The 27,292-nt window shown below is 32.6% G+C and overlaps 7 protein-coding genes across 12 annotated transcripts; 4 read left to right on the top strand and 3 right to left on the bottom strand.

Moving 5' to 3' along the window:
- Positions 1 to 383: 383 nt before the first annotated feature.
- Positions 384 to 1,903, top strand: LOC108738104 (repressor of RNA polymerase III transcription MAF1 homolog). Its single transcript, XM_018471343.2, has 3 exons — positions 384 to 1,266; positions 1,331 to 1,608; positions 1,697 to 1,903. Exons 1-3 carry the CDS (start codon positions 946 to 948, stop codon positions 1,761 to 1,763), a joined length of 666 nt encoding a protein of 221 aa, XP_018326845.2. The 5' UTR covers positions 384 to 945; the 3' UTR covers positions 1,764 to 1,903.
- Positions 1,904 to 4,819: 2,916 nt separating this feature from the next.
- LOC108738101 (reticulon-4-interacting protein 1 homolog, mitochondrial-like) lies at positions 4,820 to 6,560 on the top strand. Of its 3 annotated transcripts, XM_018471342.2 has the most exons (7): positions 4,820 to 4,941; positions 5,037 to 5,283; positions 5,339 to 5,544; positions 5,614 to 5,811; positions 5,875 to 5,987; positions 6,056 to 6,320; positions 6,376 to 6,560. In XM_018471342.2, exons 2-7 carry the CDS (start codon positions 5,043 to 5,045, stop codon positions 6,490 to 6,492), a joined length of 1,140 nt encoding a protein of 379 aa, XP_018326844.1. In that variant the 5' UTR covers positions 4,820 to 4,941; positions 5,037 to 5,042; the 3' UTR covers positions 6,493 to 6,560. The 3 variants fall into 3 exon arrangements, with proteins under 3 accessions (XP_018326844.1, XP_018326843.1, XP_025829567.1); XM_018471341.2 differs by having other exon boundaries at positions 4,820 to 5,283; XM_025973782.1 differs by lacking the exons at positions 4,820 to 4,941; positions 5,037 to 5,283 and having other exon boundaries at positions 5,459 to 5,544; positions 5,591 to 5,811.
- A 397-nt stretch (positions 6,561 to 6,957) lies between these two features.
- LOC112903917 (repressor of RNA polymerase III transcription MAF1 homolog) lies at positions 6,958 to 9,144 on the top strand. Its single transcript, XM_025973803.1, has 3 exons — positions 6,958 to 7,840; positions 7,905 to 8,182; positions 8,271 to 9,144. Exons 1-3 carry the CDS (start codon positions 7,520 to 7,522, stop codon positions 8,335 to 8,337), a joined length of 666 nt encoding a protein of 221 aa, XP_025829588.1. The 5' UTR covers positions 6,958 to 7,519; the 3' UTR covers positions 8,338 to 9,144.
- A 91-nt stretch (positions 9,145 to 9,235) lies between these two features.
- Positions 9,236 to 11,785, bottom strand: LOC108738142 (ubiquitin carboxyl-terminal hydrolase CYLD). Its single transcript, XM_018471403.2, has 6 exons — positions 11,576 to 11,785; positions 10,977 to 11,431; positions 10,708 to 10,920; positions 10,222 to 10,654; positions 9,832 to 10,164; positions 9,236 to 9,767 (listed from the first exon to the last, which is right to left on the bottom strand). Exons 1-6 carry the CDS (start codon positions 11,679 to 11,681, stop codon positions 9,571 to 9,573), a joined length of 1,737 nt encoding a protein of 578 aa, XP_018326905.1. The 5' UTR covers positions 11,682 to 11,785; the 3' UTR covers positions 9,236 to 9,570.
- Positions 11,786 to 13,532: 1,747 nt separating this feature from the next.
- Positions 13,533 to 18,400, bottom strand: LOC108738141 (probable phosphorylase b kinase regulatory subunit beta). Of its 3 annotated transcripts, XM_018471399.2 has the most exons (17): positions 18,328 to 18,400; positions 18,170 to 18,270; positions 17,983 to 18,118; positions 17,648 to 17,930; positions 17,313 to 17,594; positions 17,083 to 17,255; positions 16,857 to 17,020; positions 16,554 to 16,798; positions 16,194 to 16,208; positions 15,727 to 15,957; positions 15,372 to 15,675; positions 15,167 to 15,312; positions 14,837 to 15,112; positions 14,441 to 14,778; positions 14,053 to 14,245; positions 13,838 to 13,993; positions 13,533 to 13,784 (listed from the first exon to the last, which is right to left on the bottom strand). In XM_018471399.2, exons 1-17 carry the CDS (start codon positions 18,339 to 18,341, stop codon positions 13,629 to 13,631), a joined length of 3,213 nt encoding a protein of 1,070 aa, XP_018326901.1. In that variant the 5' UTR covers positions 18,342 to 18,400; the 3' UTR covers positions 13,533 to 13,628. The 3 variants fall into 3 exon arrangements, with proteins under 3 accessions (XP_018326901.1, XP_018326902.1, XP_018326903.1); XM_018471401.2 differs by having other exon boundaries at positions 13,684 to 13,784; positions 13,848 to 13,993; positions 18,170 to 18,392; XM_018471400.2 differs by lacking the exon at positions 16,194 to 16,208 and having other exon boundaries at positions 18,170 to 18,392.
- LOC108738149 (coatomer subunit beta') lies at positions 18,389 to 21,665 on the top strand. Its single transcript, XM_018471411.2, has 7 exons — positions 18,389 to 18,752; positions 18,823 to 19,311; positions 19,380 to 20,095; positions 20,165 to 20,774; positions 20,835 to 21,255; positions 21,391 to 21,514; positions 21,598 to 21,665. The coding sequence occupies exons 1-7, from the start codon at positions 18,389 to 18,391 to the stop codon at positions 21,631 to 21,633; spliced, it is 2,760 nt and encodes a 919-aa protein (XP_018326913.2). The 3' UTR covers positions 21,634 to 21,665.
- Positions 21,666 to 22,078: 413 nt separating this feature from the next.
- Positions 22,079 to 26,911, bottom strand: LOC108738124 (dnaJ protein homolog 1-like). 2 transcript variants are annotated; one of them, XM_018471375.1, is made up of 3 exons: positions 25,841 to 26,911; positions 25,337 to 25,419; positions 22,079 to 25,276 (listed from the first exon to the last, which is right to left on the bottom strand). In XM_018471375.1, exons 1-3 carry the CDS (start codon positions 26,098 to 26,100, stop codon positions 24,624 to 24,626), a joined length of 996 nt encoding a protein of 331 aa, XP_018326877.1. In that variant the 5' UTR covers positions 26,101 to 26,911; the 3' UTR covers positions 22,079 to 24,623. The 2 variants fall into 2 exon arrangements, with proteins under 2 accessions (XP_018326877.1, XP_018326876.1); XM_018471374.1 differs by having other exon boundaries at positions 22,079 to 25,419.
- Between the last annotated feature and the right edge of the window lie 381 nt (positions 26,912 to 27,292).

Below are 27,292 nucleotides of genomic sequence, written 5' to 3'. Positions count from 1 at the left end.
TTACATAAGTATTTTGTAATTACTTTATAAAATACTAAATGGCAATTTTTACGAAGTCGTATTTCTATACACCCTGTATACAACTTATTTTTTACATGCTTAATATTTACTGTACACATGCAAAGTATTACACATATAAATTAACATAAAAGTTATTTACTACCAACATAATGAATTTGAAACTTCGAACACTAGTTACGGCTTTATATAATTAATAAATCCTTTTATTAAAATTAATAATGTAATTAAAACACTTTTATAACACATTTTTCCATAATTAATTCTTTTTACCTCGAATTAATCATTTTAAATCCGTAGATGAAACTTACAACTTTCTATTTTCGTACATCAAGATTGGCATTAATGATTCTATTTATACTTCTCCTTTGTGTGGTAAACACAGATAGGTCGTAAATGTCATCTTTGAGTTTTGGACGCTATCCCAATTTCAATTTTATAATCAAATTAGAAAAAGTTATCGTTCAGTAGTTATTGAAAATAATATATGATACCTGTTTTGTGATAATGCTTTGTGAGTTGGTCATTTCAGAACATTAACCAAGACAAACATAAAGTTTTGGCTTACAAGAGGAAGTGGAATCGTCCATCTAATCGTAAACAAAATACACTTATTTGTTAGTAAACAGTTCCTTTGATTGCGATTTAAAACAAAAAAAGAGAAATTACTTTTAATTGAGTGAAAGTGTTTGTGATGTGCCGAAATATTTTATCAACTACAGCAGCCATCAAAATTGGTTTATTATCGTCAGTTGGTTTAGTTCACTCAAAACGAAAAGGAATACTTATACATCCTACAGTTATGTTCAAGAACTATCAAAGTTTTATAAGACTTAACAATTTACCGTTTTAAATTTTTATTGCTTAAGCCGCCTACAGTACAAATATAAAATACTTCTATTCAAACAAACAAATAAACAAACAGTGATGAAGCTTTTGGAGAGCAGTCGTTTTGAAGCTATTAATAATGCTTTGTGCATTGAGAATGGAGATAGCAAAATAGTTGGACGTATTGAAAGTTATTCTTGTAAAATGGCTGGAGGAGAGAAGGCCCTGTATAAAAGATTCAATGCTGATGGAATTAATCCAAATGATTTACAAGCATTGTCACCTCCTCAAGGTTACAGTCAAAGTATTTCAGGAGATGAAGATGGACCTCTTTGTGATACTATAAGCCGAAAAACTTTGTTTTATTTGATTGCTACATTGAATTCATCTTTCCCAGATTATGATTTTATGGATGTCAAAGTACGTGTACATTATTTATTTTAGTTTTCATTTTAATTAGTAAATGATATGCAATATTATTTAGAGTCATGAATTCAGCAAAGAACCCTCTTTACAATGGGTAATGAATGCCATTGACACCAATTTATGTGCTACTGCTGGAGAAATATATCGATCTCTTAAACAGCAGCTATGGGCTGCATTAGAAGATGAAATAGTAACTAAAGAGTGTGACATCTATTCATACAATCCTGATCTGGACTCTGATCCTTTTGGAGAAGATGGTTGTTTGTGGAGCTTTAATTATTTTTTCTACAACAAAAAACTCAAAAGGATTGTCTTTTTTACCTGTCGAGCTATTAAGTAAGTACCTAAGTATTCTTTTTAACTTTATATCTGATATAGTCTTTTAACTGGACTAATTTGTAAATAATAAAAAACAAACTTTCAGTCCACTGTATGCCACTGATTCAGGAGTGGGAAGTGACTTTACAATGGATGATGATGATTTTGACTAAATGGCAATACATAAACTCATTTACTCTTTTATTCATTGCAAACAAATATCTATAATAACACCAGCACAATTTAAAGGACAGTTGCATACTTATTTAGTTTCCTCATTAGTTATTTTTCCTTTTAATAAACATATCTTAATATAATAATTATCTAGACAAGTAATAAACAAATATCTAAATTTATAAATTGCTACATAACATATTAATTAATGTAATAAAATAACCCAACAGTAACGAACTGCACTCATTTTTTTGTATATTACAGATGTATAAAACTTTCTTGTATTAAGAAATGAACTTTATTGAAAGTAAATGTATTTGCAATTATTTCTGAAACTAAAACAATGTCATTAGTCATTAGGTCATTAGCAGATAATGTGCAACCTTCCAAAAACTTGTCATCACCATGTAATAATGGAATTCCTTCAAAACTATTTAAATAACAATAAAATCGAAATTAAATTTGAATGATTCTGTTAGTGTTGTATGAATGAAAACTATTTGGCAACAAAAGCAATATAAGTACAACATTTCATATTAAATATTTTATTAAAGAGAAGGTATTGGATTAATAAAACAAAAAATATTAATAAGTTACAGTATTACAAAAAATAGTAATAAAGGACATAACTGACTAAAAAGCTTCTGTTTTCAATTACCTACATACATATTACATAAATTTACCATTCATGGTTTCCTTGTTGAATTCTAAAAGGGCCTGAAAATATCTGTGTGTGTTCTGTGGGGTGTCTTGTTAAATAATTATTATTTTCTTTTAAATAACTGCGCACATCGAAGCCGATATCATCTAATAGGGGTGGATGTTCAGTAACATGTTGATTGTGAATGTTTTCCCATGAGGATGCCTGCCAGTATCCATTTTCCGGTGCAAACCAATGGGTGTGTTTATTAAAGTCGACATGAGATCTTACTGGTAAAGAAAAATCTGTTTTGTAATCCAATTTTGCATCAGCAGAGGAAAATGTTTCTTGGCTTTCATGTTCGCAAGATTTTCTAGGGGGTCCATACACTGTTGCAGGTGTTTTTGGAAGTTCGTTAACTTCGTAGGAGTTTTTAAGAAATCCATATATTTCCTCATGCTCTTTATTAGGAGGTCCATAAACTTCTGCAGGTTTTACTATTGGAAGTTCATACGTCTTAAAAGGTTTTCTAGGAGCTCCATATTCCTCAGCAGGTTTCATGGGAAGTTCATAAGTTTCACATAGTATTTTCGGAGGTCCATATGTTACAGCAGGTTTTTCTGGGGGTCCATATGTTTCAGCAGGTTTTTTCGGAGGTCCATATTCTTCAGCAGGCTTTGTAGGAAGTCCATATATTTCAAAAGGCTTTTTAGGAGGTCCATACACTTCAGCAGGCTTTGTGGGAGGTCCGTATGTTTCAGTAGGTTTTTTCGGAGGTCCATACACTTCGGCAGGCTTTGTGGGAGGTCCATATGTTTCAGCAGGTTTTTTCGGAGGTCCATATTCTTCAGCAGGTTTCGTTGGAGGTCCATATATTTCAAAGGGTTTTTTCGGAGGTCCATACACTTCAGCAGGCTTTGTGGGAGGTCCATACGTTTCAGCAGGTTTTTCTGGAAGTCCATACACGTCTGCAAGTTTCGTCGGAACTTCATACTTTTCAAAAGGTTTCCTGGGAGGTCCGTATTCTTCAGCAGGTTTCGTTGGAGGTTCATAAGGTTTTGATGGATTGTAGTATGTAAAATGAGCCACTGTTGGACTCAACCAATGATAATTTTTTTTCTGATAAAGCGACACCTTTGAAATATGCTTGTTAAAATCGTGTGCATCATAAATAGGGAGTTCCATGGTAACTTTACTGAACTCCTCGTTCCTTTTTGTATCGAAATCACTACGAATGGGAAACTTAAATGTCGGAGGTATATCGTGTTCTCTAAAAGGCGTTCCATACTCCTGTGGTGGTTTTACTGGTCTGCTGTTGATAGACAACAAAATAGCCTTTCTTCTTGGATAATTATTCCAAAAATGCAATCTTCCACTCGACGGACCGTGTCCCCCAGGTGGAAGTCTGTGTGTAGCTAACGTAAAGGAACTCAAATGTAGTACCAATAAAAAGAATATCTGAAAATGAAATACATAACATTACAAATTAAACTTCAAAAGACTATATGAGTTCATATTTAATTATTGTTTTGTTATAATAACAAACTAATGAATAAATACATATCGTCAACTTACCATTTCAAATGATGATTTTGTTTTCTTCAAAAAAACGGTACTCGTTGTAAACACCACCTAATCGAATTATTCAACGAAACTAAACGGTTTTGAAAGTAGCATTGTCTTATATACTTTAATTGAATATAATTATACATTAATCACGTAGAAATTTGTCGATTAGTTACTATATAATAACAGAAAGTATTATCTTCAAAAATTTGCCACTTAATTAAAATGTCGTTTGTTTTCGAATGTGAAATCTTTTAAATCTCTTATTTTCAAACGGAGAATATTATAATGAATATTTTCTGCTATTTTTATAATTTGTATTAATTCGTTCATATTGCAAAATTGTAAGACTCTTCCTTATTTATATATATGATCCATAGTCTCCATGTATCAAAAGGGAGAAAAATGTATATGTAAATTTTCGATCTTAAAGCGTTTTAAATACTTTAACTGTTTTTAAATAAACTAAAAAAGACTCACCCATAATAATCCCACGTATTTTTTAAAAAATAGACATGTGTTTCGTCCACCTTCAGTGTGACCATTATCAGTGGGAGCCGTCGTTTACATATTACATAGTTTTCACATTTTGTAAACATATTTACGTATTATCAAACGTTAATAACATCAGTAAAAAGGAAATTAAGTTGATTTATATTCGTAAAATTATAACTTACTGCTAATAATAAATCTTCTACACCATTGATACACTACGGCTACACATTCTATAAGCTTTATTTTGCTGAACATACCCAATGAAATGTCTATATCATAGACAATGGTATCATCATTGCGTGTTATTATCTATGATAGACAATCAAGAAGAATATGGAGCATAGATATCGAGAATAACATAACCTATGGAAATAACATCAACATAACCTACATTCAATAAATACAAATCATTTTTAAGTAAAACGGGTAAAACGTTTTCAAAAGATTAAACTAAAAACTTGTACCACGTCTTATTAGTGAGTATATAAGGCAGTTATGTTTTTTAGAAAATAGTATTAAAACACTACTGCAACTTTTTATTTATAATTCTTAATGTGTGATTATTTTTGAGTTACAAATGATCAAGATTAAAAACACTTTATTACCTCCATTTCCTCGGTTGTTTTGTAATCGACATTCAAATATTGCCAATAAGCCTAAAACGTTAAATAAAATAGAAGCATGGCAGATACATAATTATGGAGACTTAAATGAACTTCAATTATCTCAAATGCGAACACCAGTTATTACTGATCCTGACCAGATTTTAATTAAAGTGGAAGCTGCATCTTTAAACCCCATAGATAAAGCTATGATTGGTAATTTCACAAGGCAAGTATGTATTATAACTATTTTAAGAACTGTGTTTTGTAGGTGGTTATGGAAGAAGAATTTTTAATTTATTTAGAGAAAATAACTTAGAATTTCCATTAACATTAGGACGAGACTTCTGTGGTGAGATTGTAGAGAAAGGTCATAATGTAGGAAGAAGTTATCAATTAGGAGACAAAGTATATGGATTTATCCCATTACATAAGCAAGGAAGCCACTCACAATTTGCCCTTGTTAATCAAAATCATGTAACTTAATTTTCATACAAGATCAGTTTTCAACTTTTCTAATTAGTGTTTTAACTTGTTAACAAGTAGATTTGTCATAAACCAAGCCATTTAAGTCATGTTGAGGCAGCTTCAATTCCGTATGCTGCAATGACTGCATATGGTGGTTTATACATAGCAGGAGGTCTTCTTATGAAGGATGTTGGTAGATGCCAAATTTTACTGTTGGGAGCTTCAGGAGGTGTCGGTACAATGGCTGTACAATTGTTAAAGGCACAAAAAGCTAAAGTATGATATTTTATTTTTATTTTCAGTTCATTCTTAATTGCTATAGAAAATAATCTTTTATAGGTTGTTAGCACTTGTTCTGCTGATGCAGTGCCTTTGGTAAAGGCTTTAGGAGCAGATAATGTTTTTGATTACCATCAAGCAAATTATGAAAGTGAAGTGGCAGCAAGGGGTAGGTCAGTAAAGAAAATAATATTTGGAGAAAAAATGTTTTTGATTTTCTTATTTTGTTTTTTTTTTGTAGATATGACGTTATTTTAGACTGCTGCAAATTTGGTTTTGAAAATCTTCCAAAGAGTTGGAAATATACAAACTTTGTTAATCTAAATTCGCCACTACTAGTTAATACTGATGAACAGGGACTTATTTTAGGACTTACAACAAGTGCTGGGAACCTTCTCAGTTCCAATATATTCAGTATTTTGGAAGGAAGATCAATTAGATGGGGCTTCTTTGTTCCTTCAACCAGTGGATTTCAGTTTATAGATAAATTAGTAAAAAGGCAGAGAGTGAGTATAATTGCATCACAATAAGTTTCCTATTGAATAAAAGGCTTTATTGTAGATAAAACCAGTCATCCATAAAGTGTTTAAGTTTCATGAATTGCCTAAGGGACTCGAAATGTTAAGTGCTGGTCACTTAAGAGGAAAAATCGTTGTAGATTTTGGAGAGAATCTATAATATCATTTATTTCATCGTTTTTGTTGTTTTTATATATAATAGAAAATTAAAAATCGTTTTATATAAAGCACTATTATTTTATTTACATAAGTATTTTGTAATTACTTTATAAAATACTAAATGGCAATTTTTACGAAGTCGTATTTCTATACACCCTGTATACAACTTATTTTTTACATGCTTAATATTTACTGTACACATGCAAAGTATTACACATATAAATTAACATAAAAGTTATTTACTACCAACATAAAGAATTTGAAACTTCGAACACTAGTTACGGCTTTATATAATTAATAAATCCTTTTATTAAAATTAATAATGTAATTAAAACACTTTTATAACACATTTTTCCATAATTAATTCTTTTTACCTCGAATTAATCATTTTAAATCCGTAGATGAAACTTACAACTTTCTATTTTCGTACATCAAGATTGGCATTAATGATTCTATTTATACTTCTCCTTTGTGTGGTAAACACAGATAGGTCGTAAATGTCATCTTTGAGTTTTGGACGCTATCCCAATTTCAATTTTATAATCAAATTAGAAAAAGTTATCGTTCAGTAGTTATTGAAAATAATATATGATACCTGTTTTGTGATAATGCTTTGTGAGTTGGTCATTTCAGAACATTAACCAAGACAAACATAAAGTTTTGGCTTACAAGAGGAAGTGGAATCGTCCATCTAATCGTAAACAAAATACACTTATTTGTTAGTAAACAGTTCCTTTGATTGCGATTTAAAACAAAAAAAGAGAAATTACTTTTAATTGAGTGAAAGTGTTTGTGATGTGCCGAAATATTTTATCAACTACAGCAGCCATCAAAATTGGTTTATTATCGTCAGTTGGTTTAGTTCACTCAAAACGAAAAGGAATACTTATACATCCTACAGTTATGTTCAAGAACTATCAAAGTTTTATAAGACTTAACAATTTACCGTTTTAAATTTTTATTGCTTAAGCCGCCTACAGTACAAATATAAAATACTTCTATTCAAACAAACAAATAAACAAACAGTGATGAAGCTTTTGGAGAGCAGTCGTTTTGAAGCTATTAATAATGCTTTGTGCATTGAGAATGGAGATAGCAAAATAGTTGGACGTATTGAAAGTTATTCTTGTAAAATGGCTGGAGGAGAGAAGGCCCTGTATAAAAGATTCAATGCTGATGGAATTAATCCAAATGATTTACAAGCATTGTCACCTCCTCAAGGTTACAGTCAAAGTATTTCAGGAGATGAAGATGGACCTCTTTGTGATACTATAAGCCGAAAAACTTTGTTTTATTTGATTGCTACATTGAATTCATCTTTCCCAGATTATGATTTTATGGATGTCAAAGTACGTGTACATTATTTATTTTAGTTTTCATTTTAATTAGTAAATGATATGCAATATTATTTAGAGTCATGAATTCAGCAAAGAACCCTCTTTACAATGGGTAATGAATGCCATTGACACCAATTTATGTGCTACTGCTGGAGAAATATATCGATCTCTTAAACAGCAGCTATGGGCTGCATTAGAAGATGAAATAGTAACTAAAGAGTGTGACATCTATTCATACAATCCTGATCTGGACTCTGATCCTTTTGGAGAAGATGGTTGTTTGTGGAGCTTTAATTATTTTTTCTACAACAAAAAACTCAAAAGGATTGTCTTTTTTACCTGTCGAGCTATTAAGTAAGTACCTAAGTATTCTTTTTAACTTTATATCTGATATAGTCTTTTAACTGGACTAATTTGTAAATAATAAAAAACAAACTTTCAGTCCACTGTATGCCACTGATTCAGGAGTGGGAAGTGACTTTACAATGGATGATGATGATTTTGACTAAATGGCAATACATAAACTCATTTACTCTTTTATTCATTGCAAACAAATATCTATAATAACACCAGCACAATTTAAAGGACAGTTGCATACTTATTTAGTTTCCTCATTAGTTATTTTTCCTTTTAATAAACATATCTTAATATAATAATACCTTGGGTGATATTAATATTCTGTTGTGTAATGAAGTTTATAAAAAGTGTGTAAAAAGAGTTGATAATTTCAACATAGTATTTTTAGTTTAACGTTTTAATCACTTTTAAATGTGTAAGATACATTGACATAAGTAATTGTTGTTAATACACATTCAATTAATACATAAACACTTAAAAAGTCAATGTGCAGATAAGTACTGCAGGGTCTGACTTAAAAAATAATAAGCAAACAATAAATTGTACTTATTCTTTTCTTTATTAAAATTGTCAATTTAGAAAAATATGATCAAAACGGTTTTATTAATTACTTTAGTCAGTTGCACTCTTAAAAATGTCATTATCTAATAATGATAAGTATAATGTTAATGTTATAAAAGTAGAGTAAAAGAAAATAACTTTAGTCAGTCACTTTTGGTGAGAGCAAAAGTACAAAAAATGTATTCGTATGTGTATATATAAATATAGGAATAGATTAAGGTGAATAATGTCCCCGTGGTTTTTAATATATTTTCTTGTAGTCAGGAATGTTTGTGTACGATCTGTATGAAAAAACTTTAATGTATCTCATCAGAAATTTGTATTCATAATTAAATTTTTAAGGTCTTATTAATCGTCAACTTCTAATTTCGTGTTAAACTAATAAATAAGATTTAAAATATGCACTACGTTATTCAATTAATCAACCTTTATATATAGTTATTTTAAATGGAGCAATGCTTTATTTTTAACAATTTTTTAAATTTAAGAATGGGACTACATACATATCCACTATAAAATACAATTTGAGTACATTTAAAACATTAATTCAAGTTCTTCAAAATTATTTAAATAACATTTAACAATGTTAAACACATATAATTTATTCTTACTGTTTAAATATACGAATTCCATTGCAAAATAACCCATTTGCCATTATTTTAAAATATAATTTGTTAAGAAAAAAAAAATTCTAATACTGATCAAGAACTCAATAACAACATAATTCATAAGTACTTATATATTAATTTAATAAAATGTGAATTGTGATAATCAAAAAAAATAATAAAATTTGCCAACAAATTTCTCTACGTTTTATGCTATGTTTACTGATACATCATTACATCCGGACTTTGATACATACATATGTAAGCGTCACATAGTAATCTACGAGCGTGTTCAGGAAGATACCTATCAGATGGGGCATTTTCATGTAAAACTCTACATAACTGTTCGTCTGACAACCACTTTGATACGTCAGGACAAGCAACCATTTCAGGAATGTTATATCCATTCTGTTCTCCTATTTTGTAGAATAACAAAATGACCATAAGCAAAAATAAATAATAGACTGATTAAGATAATACCTTTTCTATCTGCCATGGAGTCAAAAAAACACCAAGGGGCCTCATGACCAGAGCCGCATTTTACAAAAGACACGTAATGAGACGTTTCAATGCACACAACAGCAAATAGTTCCATAAAGAGACGAGGAGGTGGGCAATGCTCTGCCATTATTATGTAATCTTGCGAGACCGTCAGGGGACGAGGACTGTGAGCAGAACGTCTCTGATGTGCATGTACCTTCTTTAAACAAGGATCACAAAAAGCTGTACTTGCAAGCCCTTCTTCACAGTCACCAAAGCATTCCTTGCATTCCCAATTTGCCAACTGACCACAAACGGTACACTGACGTGGAGCTAAAATATTTGTTTCAATTTAGTTACCAATATTTTAAAAATAAAAAGGCAACATACAATCATCGATTATATCTGTAACGTCCAAGAGCTGAGAAGGCAAAATTCTGGGATACATCTTGTAATTTTTGCCAAACCGCGGCATCTGTATAATTAAACATGAGGGAACTTGTTTCAATTTGATGTCACTTGAAAGAAAACTTTGTTCGAATAACTGTTGCACTGTGGGCAAACTTAGACCATCGTCCTTTTCGACGAAGAGTTGATAATAATACGACTCTTGCCCAGAATTTAATTTTAGAAACGGCTCAGCCTTTAAAATCTGCGCTAAAAGACAATTCAGAAACTCCTCGGGGTCTTTTTCTTCGGTAGTCAGTCCTGATACGGAGCTCAGTTGATCTAGTAATTTCCGCAAGTCCATTACTCGATCTGCTCGTACATACAAGTTTGATCGAAGGGGATTAACTATTTCTTCTCTTAAAACTCGTTGCACCTATAAAAATCAATATAAATACTTCATACAGTAGTATAAATTCAAATACTGACTTCTTCATAACGGGGTATGTCGTTGGAACTTGTCGGACGAAATAACAAGCTATCGAAAACTGCGGTAAATGTAAACATAGCGAAAAGGGTTGCGTCTAAGTAACAAGAATTATGATGTCCTTGAATTCCGCGAAATTTACCACAAACTGCGTTCACGTCTTCTTCTGTGGGCATACAAAGAGGAGCGATTGCACCTTCGATTATGGGACAGTCCTGCAGACAAAAAGTTGTAAGAGGTAATATTTAAATATAAAACGTATTAACGTTACCTTCCCAAAAACTTTGTCAGAGTTGTAACTAGGGGTAGGAGTACCATCTAAAAATCTAGAGTCTTTTTGGCACTGTTCTAGCCATACAAACATGCCCTTATTTTCTGCACATTTAAAGTATCTTTTACCATTGTGAGTACCATCTGTTAAATTAAGAGGTAAATGTGTTTGCTCTTCTTCCAACTCGACTCCTACTAGAACTTGCTTAGTTATAACATCGACTCCCATCCATCTGATCACCCCATAAAGAGGCTCTTTAGCAACAACGTTTGCTATTTCAACTAAACTTCCTATCGACAAATCTTTTGTTGTTCCTGGATCTGGAGGGTAGTATAAGATGGGCGGATCTTTCCTGTTAGACGTCGAAGGCATATCACCCAATCTTTCATGTTGAGTGGGTTCTTTCGATCGATTTAATTCTAAAACAGTTAACGGAATTTGATTGTAAATATCATCTTGATACACTGGCTTGTTTGAAGGAACACTATAAATATTACAATTTANCGTCGAAGGCATATCACCCAATCTTTCATGTTGAGTGGGTTCTTTCGATCGATTTAATTCTAAAACAGTTAACGGAATTTGATTGTAAATATCATCTTGATACACTGGCTTGTTTGAAGGAACACTATAAATATTACAATTTAAACTCGAATTATTATATATCGATAGTGGTTTTAAATTTTGTTGCCTTTTGTAGGACATATTATTTTTAAATGACTATACGCTAACGTGACACGTTAAAACAAAAAACAGCATTTAATGACTTGTATGTATGAACATACGTGTACAATGTTAAAAATAGACGCATGAAAAAGCAGTACATATGCTTCAGTTATACTGGTGTGCTAAAAATAAACACCCCCAAAAATGTTTTAACAACATACATCCATTATGAAGTTTCTACTGATAATGAATAGTGTTCAGTATACAAGTATGTTATTGTGAATTCTGGATTCTCTTGTAGGTAATTTTACTAACTTTAAGTACAGTTTTAAGGTAATATGAATTCTTACTTTCATTTTGTTCATAAGGTAAATAAAATGTTGATCTGCTTTCTTTCAGTTCCTCTAAACATTTATTCTTTTTAGGTAAAGTTTTACTTCCATTTACCAAATGAGACATTAAATTGCTGCTTTTGTTTCTCATCTCCTTTGCTGATCCATTAATAACTGCATTAACATGATTACTTTTGTGACAATCTCTAATATAATTATGGTGGCTCTCAGATATATTGCTTAAATCATTACATTCCTGATGTCTCTTTTCTCCAATGTCTATCAAATTTAATTCAGACTTGTGTCTTTGCTCTGCATAGGTTTTGTCTTGCTCCCTTTGTTTTCCAGACAATAATTTTGTTTTATCTGCTTGAATAATGGAGTTCTGGTCAAAATCATTATTTGCATTACTGCTATGAATACTAATGGGGTCATAAATATTTTGCAATGAAAGAGATGTTTTAAGCTGCATATTGTTTGACACATTCTTAAAGGAAATGTTATCATTTTGTATTTCTTGTTTGTACAATTCAGTACTCTTAGAATTAGTTATTATATTTTGCAGATACTTTTCAGTAAGTTTGTCTATATTTGAAGAAGTTGACTGTTTTGAATAAACAGCTGGATGTGAAGTGTAAAATTTATATGGGACAATTTTCTCAATAGATGTAAATAATCCAAATCCTGGTTCACAGTGGAAATACCTAATTCCAGCACAAGAACCGTCGCATCTATTTTCAGGTTTCTTTTCCTACAATGACAACATATAAGAAAATAACTTGAAAGATAAATGGAAACACTTACATGTAACAAAATTCCAAAACCTTTTCCAAATCCTTTAATGGATCCTTTAAATTTAACCACACCAATGTAGATGTCATTATCAGTAAACACCACTGATGAATTGAGGGTAGTATTTGCTAATGCTTCACAAAGCTCTGAATTTTTTGCTAGTTTAACACGTTCCTGTGGTGAAACAACGCTCGATAAGTAGGGCCAAATTTCTTCGCAAACTTCTGCAATAACGTATTTTTCACAGTAAAACGATTCGTCCTCCCACGTCTCATAATCATCTTTTAAAATTTTTATCGTAACTTTCTCCTTTGAAACTTGCTCTTGAATTTTCACAACGGTTCCCAGCAAGATTGTTCTTTCTGTTTGAATTCGATTAATACTTACAATGCTAACAAGCACATTTCTAGTCACTACACCAAAACCTGTTACTTTAACACGATTCATAGCACAAAAACTATCGTTATCAGCTACTCGCAGACAATTAAACCATTTATTTCAGTACAATTTGAATAATAATAAATAAACATAACCTTTTCGTATTTATTTGTCAACATTCGTCATACAGATATTTTAGTGACGTTTGAAATACCAATTGTACAAGCAACCGTAATTTTAAAAATCCCCATATGTTGCGCAAAATTTAAATGTTTATCTGCGTTTATAATAATTCTTCAACTTCTCTTTGTTTTAGGACAAAAGTCAACATATATAATATTTTAACGTTTTATAATAGGCTTTTAAAAATTCTGTTTGAAAAGAGAAATTATAAATTCATTAGGTTTTTATTTATTTTAAAGTATATGTATATTATTTGTCGGTAAAACAAACATATCAAATAATTATCTTTATTACAACAAACTTACGAAATTTTGCACGTCGCGGGATGTCCAACGTTTTTTGTAAGTTCACCTCCTTTAAGCACGTTATTAACAACTGCTCTTGCCAAATAACCGATGCATTGCAAATAAGATGCGTTGAACAAATACGTAATATCGTCGCCGTTTAATTTATTATCCTACAAAATGAGTAAGATAAGTAAAAAAAATGACGAAAAAATTAAAAACACACTTTTGCATACATATGAGCTGCATCTTTAACCAGCTGTTGCAAATCTAAAGAATCATTAAAACTGAGTTCAGGATTTCTTGTTAGAATCGTCGATACAACAACCAATAAATCTACAATTAACTGTCGATATTCGGGCTGTTGTATGTTATTTAGTGCCTAAAATACGTTATAAAATAATAATTAAAATAACTGAAACTATAATATAAACAGATCACCTCTTCAACTAGTAAAGCGAAAGTTATTTCGGACCTAGTCATATTGGACAGAGTAGGATTTTGAGGAATTAAGTTCCCCATTACCACGATTCCGCCGGGTGTTCGGGTGAGAACGTCCCACACCTGATAGTAAAAAGAAGCCGGTACTCTACATAAACAACCCTCCAGCTGTCTTCTTTGGTACGGCGTTAGACTTAAAAGAAGATGAGTGAAACATAAAATAAAACATTTGTAAGTGTACCATCAGAAAAACATCTTAATAAAGACAAACACACAGCAAGAATTTTTCAGCAGTTAATAACAATTATTTCGATCTTGTCAGTTATTTTCAAGAGCATAGAAAACATTGTTGTTTAATATTTTTCTTTAAATAAAAGTTCCTACATACTTTTCTGTATTGGCCCACTCCTTAATAGATAAAACTTTATAGACTAGTAATCTGATTTCATAGGGACTATGTTCCTCCAGCTGTTTCGAACTATTTGTAATTTTTAAATAAATTCTCATCGCCTCTATGAACCATCCAGCTCTTATTTTTAATATTCCTCGAAACAATTCCGGATTTGTTGATATAAGTCTGCCACAGTAGAGTATAACTTCTTGTTGTAAAACTGCCTGGATAACGTCATACGGTTGAATTGTGTTATAAATTATAGACTGAATCTCAATAGGTGTCATTGGCTTATCAAAAACTGTCTCCTTTTGATTTATAACACCTACAGTTAACTAAGAAAAGAAATTTCTTTCAATAGACATTATCATTTGTATGTTTATTGTCACCTACTTGCTTTCCATGTACTAAAACGGCAGTAATGAAAGGACTAATGGAATCGACGCTATGGTGAAGTAAACTACTCGTATAACGTACAGCTGCCCAGTTACCAACACTACCAGCTTTATGGTACAACATTCTTATATGTTCTTCTACAGTGATGTCGTCTAGTATATAGTTTGCGCCTTCTTTTTTCATCAATATCCCAAACAATTGACTCTTTGCGTAAACGCTTTCGTTGTGTTTTATTTCGTTGATAATTTCCTCGGTGGGTTTGTTTTCAAAATCCTTAAAAAAATAATTTTATGTTCTATACAAAATAAATATATCTTTGGTATCAACTTTTAGATCTTTTAATTCTTCATTTAAATGAAAGAGCCTCGGTACGTCCGTTAAACTTTGGTAACCAATATAATCATGAACCAGCTGCTCGAAATGGGAAAACGAGTCGTCAGGTAAGTCAATAATATTCATAAAGTCTAAATGTTCTATAAATTATAGATATTATAAACCAAACGCAGTTTTAGTAAAAAAAAAAATAATTTACCCATGCAAGAGCTGGAAATTAAGTTCTGTAATCTTCCTATTCTAACTTTGACACCATCACAGTAACCTTGTTTTAACATAGCAAGGAGATCGAGCATCTTCTTGAATTGAGGGTCTCTCATGTGTTCCTCTCGAATTAACAGGCACACAGTGGGTCGTCCAGATAAACGCCAATACCGTCCTACGAACTGAAGTTCGGTTTTAACGTCGTCGATCAAAAGAGCCATGTCACGGTATAAATAAAAGTCGGACACCTCAAATATGAGGGGATAACAGAGTACGGTCATCCCACAAACTCTATAAACCTGAAAACACATTAATTAATAATTGCCTTAATGCAAACCAATCATATTTACTTTGCTAGTTCCTAAACTGCCGACAGGTCTGAGAGGTCTTCCTTCGAGTCCTAATTTTTTATTAACGCCTAAATTCTGGTACACCTTAACCAATTGGGTGGAGGACCATATTTGAACCGGCTCGACCTCATGCGGGGTCTGCGTTTGAATTCCGTACGTAGCCATCATTGCTTGCAATCTCATTGATTCCGCTATCAACACTATTTGGACGACCAGGTCTGTAGCAGTGCCCTAAAAGGTAAACGAATAGTACCTAAGTAATAATTAAGAAACAATTGATTTGACATAACAAAATATGCAAAAAGAGAACATTAACGTCGAGTTATATGTTTGCAGGAAAAAACGTTAATTAAATATATATACATAAGACAAAAACAGAGTGTAGGCATACTATAATAGAAAGCTTATCAAGCTAGAAGCGAAAAATGTATGTTGTGAAATGTACAACGTAAAACGAAATTACTTACAACGCACGGCTTGGCCTGCAACATGAAAACAAAAAAACTTAATTAATACTCCGCCGGAAAGCGATTTAAAAGCATTTAAAAATAAAATAAAACAATTTTAAAACCTTATATTGTTAAAATCAGACCCATTTGTTTAGTTTGTTAGTAATTACAACATACAAGCTCTTTGTAGTTAAACAACTTGTAAGAAACATATTTGCTACAATTACTAATAATAATTAACTACAAGCATTAAAAGGTTAAAAGAATTAGAACTTTTTTTACACCTTTGTAATTTTGCTTTGATTGTGAATATATCAAATTTTAAATTATAAAACACATAAAAAACAACTTTTAGAAGTAACAATGTGTAATTATTACCTGAAAGGCTGAGTATCTTCCACATTTTCGTGGTCTATTGTAAGACGGTAAATACCTACGAATGGGATCCAATTCATTAATATGTAACAACCCTGCAGTTAAAAGCTGTGCCAAAACAAACATAGCTTGATTCCATAGGAAGAGACCTTGTATCTTGCAGGGCGACCTTAAAATCGTATTTGGTTCATTTCGCTCCTGTTCTAATTGATCTTCGGGAACATAAAAACACATTGGTATAATTGGGTCTAAAATTGAATAATTAATTCTTATTTTGGAGATTTTAAAATGTAAATAATTCCAAACCTCCAAAAGAATCTCTAAACATTCTAGCCTTAAGTAAATCTTGATATTCTTCTATTTGTTCTGGGGAGGATTTAAAAACACCATCTATTATCATAAGCATGTAGAATAAGGGCCATTCACACTCCACATTTTCAAAATTTTTAATTTCTCCCACATTGTAATAACTGCAGAACAGTAAATATCAATAAAATATAAAAACATTTACTAAATAAGTAAATATATATACCGTTTTTTAGGATCTTCAATTATAGTTTTGTATCCATCCCTACTGAAACGTTTAAAACCACAAGTGCCTTTCAATTTACTCAAAACATTAGTCTTTGTCTGATTGTACAAAACGTCTTCGTGAGTCGCGAATGCAGGAAAAGATATAGTTAAAAGAAGAGATGCATCTACAGACTTGAAAAAAAAAAAACAAGTTATTTTCATATAAATGATGGTTAAAAAAGTATCAACCTTAGATGAAGACTCTCTGGGTAGCATGGTTTCAAAGATACTTCTGTTTCTATTATGGGCATCTATATCAACATAAATTACACTCCAAGAAGCCCCCTTTTCTCCAAAGAGATTACAACCATTGATTGCCTCCAAAGCTGACTTAGCCATACCAATAGAACTAGCATGTATTTCAGGTGTACCATCGTTATATTTACTTCCCCTTTCCCACATACCAAAGTCTGGAGTCCTGTAAGCCCTTTCCACATAATAAACCAGATTTTGCACAAAAGCTACTTCATCCTAATAAAGATTATTCATTTACAAATTACAGCAATAAATCAAAGGAAAAGTACCTGTGTATAAATTATCTGAAGGCCAGAAGTTATCATCTGCACCAAAAATATCAAATAAACTGATACTACATCAATTTGCAAGTGAGGATACTCTTCATCAGTAAACACAGTGTCACCAGTAGTTAAGTGAAATTTGACATGTAAAGCATACACCGAACTTTGTTGTTTTTTAAATAATTCTATCCTTTTGGCTTGTTTTATCCAACATTCCAATATGCCTCTCATACATTTGATAGCTGATTGCCCCAACTCATAAGATTTACCTCTGTCATCGTCAATTCGTCTAAAAGATGCCCCATTAAAATTTATGTACACTTCATAATACTTTAATATACCTGTAGGACTGATATAGACCCCAAACGGCAGCTGCACAGTAAACGCTTTCACGTACACTTCCAATTTCAGTATCTGTAGAATATATAGGAAATAATCCTGTAATTGGGCTCTGATAACGAAGCAGTTGTCTTTTAACTGAAATTTATGATTCATTTATATATTTATAAAAGTACAAATCATTCTCACCGATTCCGTAATATATATCCAATTGTCTAACGGTTTCTTCATAATTAGATATTTTCAAAAACTGATCTAAATTAATATTGTCATCTAAAATACTAGGTTGCCTGGAAACTCTCATTTTAAAATGGTAAAAGAAAATTCAAAGCACAGTAACCATATACCTAGAGGCAGACATAGTAATTCATATATCATTTAATTAATTGCGTTTATCAAGCCTTCATAATGATATTTATANCTCTCCGGCTAGACATTAAACGTCGCCTAACGGCGAGATCTGATCGAGTAAAATGTGTCGATTTACATCCTTCTGAACCCTGGATGCTATGTTCCTTGTACAACGGAAATATAAACGTATGGAACCATGAAAACCAGCAACTAGTTAAAAACTTTGAGGTCTGTGATTTACCCATTAGAACAGCAAAGTTTATTCCGAGAAAGAACTGGATTGTGGCTGGTTCAGATGATATGCAAATTAGGGTGTTTAATTATAATACTTTAGAAAGAGTTCATACTTTTGAAGCTCATTCTGATTATCTACGAAGCATCGTAGTTCATCCAACTCAGCCATACATTCTCACTAGTAGTGGTTAGTATATTTTGATTCTTGCCTTTTACCTGACATTTATTATAATGCTTAAAAAAAATATCCTTCCCAGATGATATGTTAATAAAGTTATGGAACTGGGAAAAATCATGGGCTTGTCAGCAAGTTTTTGAAGGACATTCCCATTATGTCATGCAAATTGCACTTAATCCTAAGGATAACAATACATTTGCAAGTGCTTCACTTGATAGGACACTTAAAGTTTGGCAGTTAGGTGCTGCTACAGCTAATTTTACTTTGGAAGGGCATGAAAAAGGGGTAAATTGTGTTGATTACTACCATGGTGGTGACAAGCCCTATCTGATATCAGGAGCAGATGATAGACTTGTAAAAATATGGGACTATCAAAATAAAACTTGTGTGCAAACATTAGAAGGTCATGCTCAAAACATAAGTGCTGTATGCTTTCATCCAGAGCTTCCCATTGTATTAACAGGCAGTGAAGATGGTACTGTAAGAGTTTGGCATACAAACACACATCGTCTTGAAAGTAGTCTTAATTATGGTTTTGAAAGGGTGTGGACAATTTGCTGTCTTAAAGGTGTGGTAATAGTCTTAAATATTTCTTTCTAAATGTAAATGTTTTTAATGTTTAAATATCACTTCAAGGTTCAAATAATGTGGCTTTGGGTTATGATGAGGGCAGCATTCTGGTGAAAGTCGGCCGTGAGGAGCCAGCAGTTAGCATGGATGCTAGTGGAGGCAAAATAATATGGGCACGGCACTCAGAACTTCAACAGGCCAACTTGAAAGCGTTACCCGAAGGGGCTGAAGTTCGAGATGGGGAACGTCTTCCCGTGGCCGTCAAAGACATGGGGGCATGCGAGATTTATCCACAGACAATCCAACATAATCCTAACGGGCGTTTTGTCGTCGTTTGTGGAGATGGTGAATACATTGTGTATACAGCAATGGCTTTGAGAAACAAGGCATTTGGTAGTGCACAGGAATTTGTGTGGTCACAAGATTCAAGTGAATATGCGATTCGAGAAGCAGGATCAACGATTAGGATTTTTAAAAATTTCAAAGAAAAGAAAAACTTCAAGCCCGACTTTGGAGCGGAAGGTATCTTTGGTGGTTGGCTTTTAGGAGTGAAGTCTGTGTCAGGACTGACCTTCTACGATTGGGATACTCAGGATTTAGTTAGAAGGATTGATATACAACCCAAGGCTGTCTTTTGGTCAGATAGTGGTAAACTCGTATGTCTAGCTACCGATGACAGCTTCTTTATTTTAAGTTATGATGCTGATCAAGTTCAGAAAGCTAGAGAGGCAAACCAAACATCTGAAGATGGAATTGAAACTGCATTTTCAGTCTTAGGAGAAGTAAGAAGAAAATAATACGAAAATAGTCAGATTTCTTCAAAAACACTTTACATCTTTTTCTTTTAACAGGTAAATGAAACTGTAAAAACGGGATTGTGGGTTGGAGACTGTTTCATATACACAAACGCAGTAAATCGTATAAATTATTACGTGGGCGGAGAACTAGTTACTATAGCCCATTTGGATCGTCCTTTGTATCTTTTGGGGTATGTACCTCGAGATGAACGTCTTTACCTCATCGATAAGGAACTCGGTGTGGTCAGTTATCAATTGCTAGTGTCTGTATTGGAATATCAGACGGCTGTTATGCGTAAAGATTTCTCTGTGGCCGATAAAGTATTACCGTCAATCCCAAAAGAGCATCGAACGCGTGTGGCGCACTTCTTAGAAAAGCAGGGCTTCAAACAACAAGCCCTAGCCGTCAGTACCGATTTAGAACATAAGTTTGACTTGGCAGTTTCTCTTAAAGATTTAAATACTGCCCATGCCCTCGCCAAAGAAGCAAATAGTTCACAAAAGTGGAATCAACTTGGAGAACTTGCTATTGCTTCCAATGACCTTAAATTAGCCAAGGAATGCATGAAAAGTGCACAGGATTTCGGAGGATTATTGTTGATAGGAACTAGTACTGGTGACGAAAAATTAGTTCAAGAGTTAGGACAAGCCACTCTTTCAGAAGGTATATTATTTGTTTTATTACTATTTCTGGTATGATTGGATATTTTCTTTTGTTTTCTAGGAAAAAACAATTTAGCATTCTTGTCGTACATGTTGCTGGGTGATTTACATAAATGTCTCGATATTTTGATAGAGACAAGTAGGTTACCAGAGGCAGCATTCTTTGCTCGTTCCTATTTGCCCGATCAAGTATCACGTGTAGTTAAATTGTGGCGTGAACAATTAAGTTCTGTCAATGAAAAAGCTGCTCAGAGTCTTGCGAACCCTGACGATTACGAGAATTTATTCCCTGGACTCCAAGACGCCATAGACGCCCAACATTTTTTTGAGAAGGAATTAAAAAATCCACCATTAGCTAAAGAAGCCATGCAAATAACACCCAATCATGAAAGGCATCTTGTTGAGGAAATGAAAACTGCCAGATCTCCTCAAAAACAACAACAACTTTTGATAAATTTATCACAAGACGTCAGTTCTACCAAGTAAGATTTTCTTTATTGACTAATTAATTAAAAACTCAAAAATTAAATTACGAATCTACAAAACAAAGAAATGATTTTATGTATTTAAATATGTTCTACAAAGTTTTGATTGATTGTTAATAATTTTATTTCTAGGTCCAAAACTCATACGGTGGATGAACTTGCAAATTCTGAAATACACGCTGCTCCCCCGGTCTATGACGATGACCTGGACTTGGATCTTGAAGGCATGAATTTAGATGATAATATCGATACGTCGGTAAGTGAATTTTTAAATCAATAATATTAATTGATTGATTACTTGCATTGAGTGAGAGAGCAAAACGTTTGTCATCTTTTCAGGATATTAATATAGATGATGACCTGTTGACCGATTGAACTAATAATTTTCTTTCTTATAAAAAACTGAATACAATAAAAGAAAAAATTGTGTAAATGAATTTNGTAGTACCTTAACAGTTTATATAAGAAGTTAAATATTTCAGAAATATTCTAAACTTTTTTTGCATATTTACAAGATCATAAGAAATTCTTTAATGTAAACAGTGATTAGAAGTGTTTTAAAATTTCTTTTCGATTAAAATAGTTTAATATTCCTACTCCTATTATTTAAATGTTAGATGTTACACGTTGGTACTACGATGCACATATTTCATCGCGAGTCGTTGCAAGTTAGTGCTAGTGTTGTTAATATATTGTCGTATTTTTTAATGTACTATAATTTAAATAAGTTAGTGTGTTACAAGTATGATGTGAATTTGTTTGAAGTAGTTTATCAAGAACCGCTTCTTCGATGGTGCATGGTTCTTCGTGACAGGTAGGATTTTTTATATTGTTATTTTTGAAGTCGGGAACCATTTCGAGAATTGGGTAATGATGACCTGCAATTGTTTTTATTGCTATTTGGTCATATCATGCTACAAATGCCCAATATTGTAATTTTATTTGAATTACGATAAAGTCGCCTGCTTATGTAGGTAGCATTCGCCCCCCTTTGGTTAATATCGTAATCGTACATAATCTACATGGCAGATGGCGCTGTGGAGGTATTAACGAACTACATTAGTATAACTTTTTGCCTAATGATGACGCGCAAGTAGTGATTTTGGGGTAGGATACAATTCAAAAAGTTTTTTATTGGCGTAAGCCTTATTCGCATAATTTTGGGCGAATAACATAAACATATAATAAATAATACAAGCTTTGTTTTAAAATATAGATTTCTCTTTGTTTGTTATTAATTGTATCATTTATTAGGCTTCAAATTTTCCTTGAACACAAATGACGATATTTCGATACAGTTCGTTAAAATTTAATAAGATTTATTAACAAAAAATAATGATTAAGCTAATCGAAAAAAAAAAAAATATTTAAGAGCTCGCCAATTTCTACCCCCAAATCTTTCACTGCACGTTACTACACGTCTAAACTGAAGTAATAAAAGATATACAAATAGATAAAAATAAATGTGTGTAAGGAACAGAAATAAAGCCTTTAACTCATGTCGTTGTGAAAGCCTTAAGGCGTGCTTAAAATGTTTGTAGGTATATTTGTATTTTTAAAAACACTCAATTACCGTTAAAACGAAATAGACGGACGTCCCAGTGCGCGTCCAATAAAAGACAGATTTACGATGAAAAAAGCGGTCCCTTAACTGCTTACAAATTGTTGCCTCAGTAAATGACGGCCTATTAATTATCGGCTTAATCTGTTGTTTAGCTGCGGTATGTGACGCGAGTAGAACGAAATTTACAGGGCGATGACAATGATAAATTGTTAGAAAATCGAGGGTGAAATTGTTTTCAATATTTTATTATATAATTACCATATTATTTATTATACACAAAAGAAAATCTTATTTATGTACCATTAGAAAACACACACTGATGAGTGCCTTTTTACTGTAACAAAGTATAACGACCCTATGACCCTCAAAGATATGCGTAAAAAGTAACTGAAGCTCCCGGAAAAAGTGGAATGGATTTGTTACGTTACTGGGAACGAAATACATTTTTTTATGCAAATTTGTCATTAACAAAAACTAGTAACATTAAGGAACAATATCAAAGAATCGTTTTGAAAATACATCTGTAAATAATTAAATGGTCAAAAGTAAACACCTTTTGTCTATTGGCGTTTCTTCGAAAAATCCACCTTTAGTTATACGCTATTTAAGTCCAAAAATAGCTAATAGTAGACGATTTCAAAAATCCATATCTTAATATCTACTGAACCTTTTTTAACTTAGCTGCTTTTCCGTTTTCGTCCTGAAATTTTCAATTGAAATATCGCTAGTTTTCCTTTGCGATATTTCGATGTAAAATTTCAGGGTGAATATAAAGTTATCTTATTATTGTATTTTTTGAAAAAACGCCAACCGACAAAGTTCCTCCTTTTTGACAATTTAATAACCTAACAAAAGTATTTTCAAAACGATTTTTTGATTTAGCAACTTTTTTGTTAACAAATTCCAACAAAGAATGTTTTTCATTCCCAGTAACGTAACTTGGCTTTGATGTGTGGCAACTTTGTTCGAGGGGTTTAGTCAGTATTTTACGTAATCTTTTTACGTCTATAATCAAATGTTATTATACTTTAAGAAAATAGAAAACAACAATCGAAAGAAACTTAATTATTGTTTCATAACTTAACAGCTATCAGAAGGAAATAAGGAGTAATTATTACCATCGCGTATGTTAAAAAATTAAGGCTCTATACGGAGTGTTCATTAACTGAAACCCGAGATTTCGTTGCTTTTATATTAAAAAAAAAAAGGAAACATTGATGGCTTGTGGCATTACGTTAGTAAAATATTTTCCGTTTTTATATAATAACGGAATTATTAGAAATATCGGTTTACGAATAAAAACACTCTGTATAGTATGTACTCTGTTTCGAGCTGTTTATTCTATTTTGACTATACAGAAAAGCTCTTTTATTAAACAAATCCACTAAAAAAGAAGATGCCTGCTGCAATATTTTTTCGGTTTAATGTTTTTTCTTAAGTGACAAAACAAGCTATTAATTTGCAACCTGACCGCAAATATTCATACAAAAGAAAAGTGCACCTATAATTTATTTTAGCAGGCAGTGTCCGCCAAATTTCTTGTTTTGCTTTTGAAGCGTACCTATCCACTGCCTTTAATTGGTCGAAAATATTAGTCGAAAACTTTTCCTTTTTCATTTTAAATATATATTGTTAAATTAAATTTTAAGATAACAAAAGTACTGAAATGAATTTCTTCAAATCTTTCAGGAAGTTATCTCGTTCTTATTTTTTTGGTGTGAGTGTGTGTTTCTTTAGTAATGCATCATTTTTCATCTCGAACAAATTTTAAACTTTAGAAAAGAGGATAATGTGTATCGTATTAATTGTTGTTATTATGATTACGAAAATGATTGTCTGGCAAAACATCGTGAAGTATTTGTTTGCTACTGTCGGTAAGACGGTCGGGAAATATTACGTCAAAATTGACTATGAGATCTCCCCTTTTGGACGGTTCTTTGGGAAAAGGCAACCCGTGTCCTGAGAATCTTTTAATTGAATTTGGTTTAATTACTTCATCGTACGTGCGCAGGGAGAGAATACGTCCCGAAAGTGTCGGAATATCAATTTTGAAACCGCAAAGGGCTTGCCTTAAAGTCACAGTGGCCGTGTATTTAATATCACTACCCTCACGTTTAAACAAATCGTGAGGTTTATCTTTGATTACAAATACTATATCCGCCGGGATCCTGCCGGGCTCTTGGTCTCCCTCTTTCGGAAATGTTATTTTTGTCCCAGCTTTCCAGCCAGGCTTCACGCTAATGGAAACTATTTTTTCCTCCCGTCTCGTCGATCCGTCTTGCTGCAGTACCTTTCTCGATATTTTCATACGTTTCGTACATCCACTCGATACTTCTTCCAACGTGACAAAAAGATCTTTTTCCAACGGCGGATCCTGATTTTGCTTGTTGTTTCTGGCGGAATGAAAGATTTTCGTGTGTTGCGTGTTGTCCTTGTTATTCCTCAAACCGAAAACTACGAACGGGTCATCTTCGTTATCAGTGTCATCGTCAAACGAGAAAGGATTGTGGTTACCAATGTCAAAAAAGGTTTGGAAAGGATTAGCGCTGCCGAAAAACTGAGCGAAAGTAGCCCGGGGATCGCCATGAAATGTATACCTAGATTTAGGGAAGAAGAATTAAGGAAAAGTACATTACAGTACCATACTCCTATCGAAACTGTTTTCTCGTAATTTCAGGGTCGAGAAAGTACAACATAATTTCCCCGGTGAGAAATCGCATTTACTCATTATTTGAAAAGGATTTCATCATCCTGCGAGTAGTTTCCACGTAGAATAAACAGTAAATTATGCGATTTTATATCTGGGCGATTATGTCGCACTTTCTCATCGTTGAAATTAGGAAAAATCGTACTTTTGAGGATGTGGTAAAAAAAATCGTATACGTGGTAAGAAAGTACGACACCCTCTTCCGGATGTTTGCCGGGGACGGAATACCGTACCCCTAGTGCAAAATATACTACAATAGATTAAGGGTAATAAGAAAGTTGTCCATTGTTTTTTGACTTAGATTTTGTCACCTGAATGTTCCTGAATCCGATGTTTCAGGATTAATACCGCCTTTTAATCCTTCTTCGCCGTATTTATCGTATACGTCGCGTTTTTTCCCATCTGACAATACCTCGTAGGCTTCTGCAATTTCTTTAAACCTTTCTTCAGCCCCAGCTGACTTGTTCTTGTCGGGGTGAAATTTTAAAGCCAGCTTTCTGTAAGCTTTCTTAATGTCATCATCCGTTGCGTCTTTCGACAAACCTAAAATTTTATAATAATCTTTCCCCATATTATTCTACTTGTATTTCGTCATGTACGGAAGAGCATAAGAATTTCTTCGAGTTTTCTTATTAATTGCGAATAAAATTGTCAATCTATCGCGGTAATAATATTATTATACATAATGACAGGTCCTAATCTACATACTTTTGAATTTTTACAATGCCAACTGAACGATAGATTCTAAAAATGTTACAAGATTGATGAGACAACATTAGGATTGCTCCACTGAATTAAATATTTATTGTTATCTACAATATTATTGATTTTACACTTTCTTGGTGAGGGTTGAAACTACCCATCAATCTTTGAAGTATTTTAAAAAATGTTTCGCAATGCGGATGCGATTCATACTCTATCAATTTTATTTTTATGATACGTGGATTGAAATGTATGCTAGGGACTAAGTTGCACTATACGCATATTCGTTGGTGGATGATTGACGTAAGTTGAGGGTTTTGATTTTCACGTGAAAGCTCAGCTGTCGACTGTTCGTCTTTGTCGTGTGCGTCAGCTGTTGTTGCAAGGAGAAGAGATAGCTTATTACAAGAAATGATGCTATTTCCACATTTTCGTAGAGAGTGTACAAGTGTCGCCGTCGTCCACGATCTCTCTCGCATTCCTGGGTAATCCCTCGGGAACCGCCTGTCTTCGCTTTATTAACACTCGACACGTCTCTTTAATCAAGGCGCCCGCCGCGACGTCCGTCGGTGACGCACCAACTATCGCCAACATTATTTTTATCCAGTCTTAAGACGTTAAAATAATAAATCGTTTCGCTAATTATAAATAATTATCAATTATACATATATTAAAATAAGTGCCCAGAGGAATCGATGAAATTAAGAATGTAATTAATAATTAATTTGCTGTCGAAATGAAAGAAAATTTCTTACATAAATTTTGCTTTTTTATTAGTTAAATATACAGTAGAAGTTTGTACTAATTTTCACAAAAGGTATCTAACTTTAACCATTAAAACAAACAATTTAATAATAATTTAATTTTCCAATCCATGGTGTAGAAACGCTGCCTTAATTTAAATATTTCGTTGTCTTTGTCGTCTAAGTACAAAGTGTCCAATTAATCCGCCTGCATAATAAATTGTTACACGGGAAACGGATTTATTTGAGCTGTCTTCAAACACCGTTGTGAGTACGGTGGAGCGAGATTTAGATATGCTCCGCGTGTGTGTAATTAAT

Source organism: Agrilus planipennis, unplaced genomic scaffold (assembly GCF_000699045.2).
Source record: "Agrilus planipennis isolate EAB-ADULT unplaced genomic scaffold, Apla_2.0 scaffold128, whole genome shotgun sequence".
Taxonomy (NCBI): domain Eukaryota; kingdom Metazoa; phylum Arthropoda; class Insecta; order Coleoptera; family Buprestidae; genus Agrilus; species Agrilus planipennis.
This window is presented reverse-complemented; position numbering and strand designations above follow the sequence as displayed.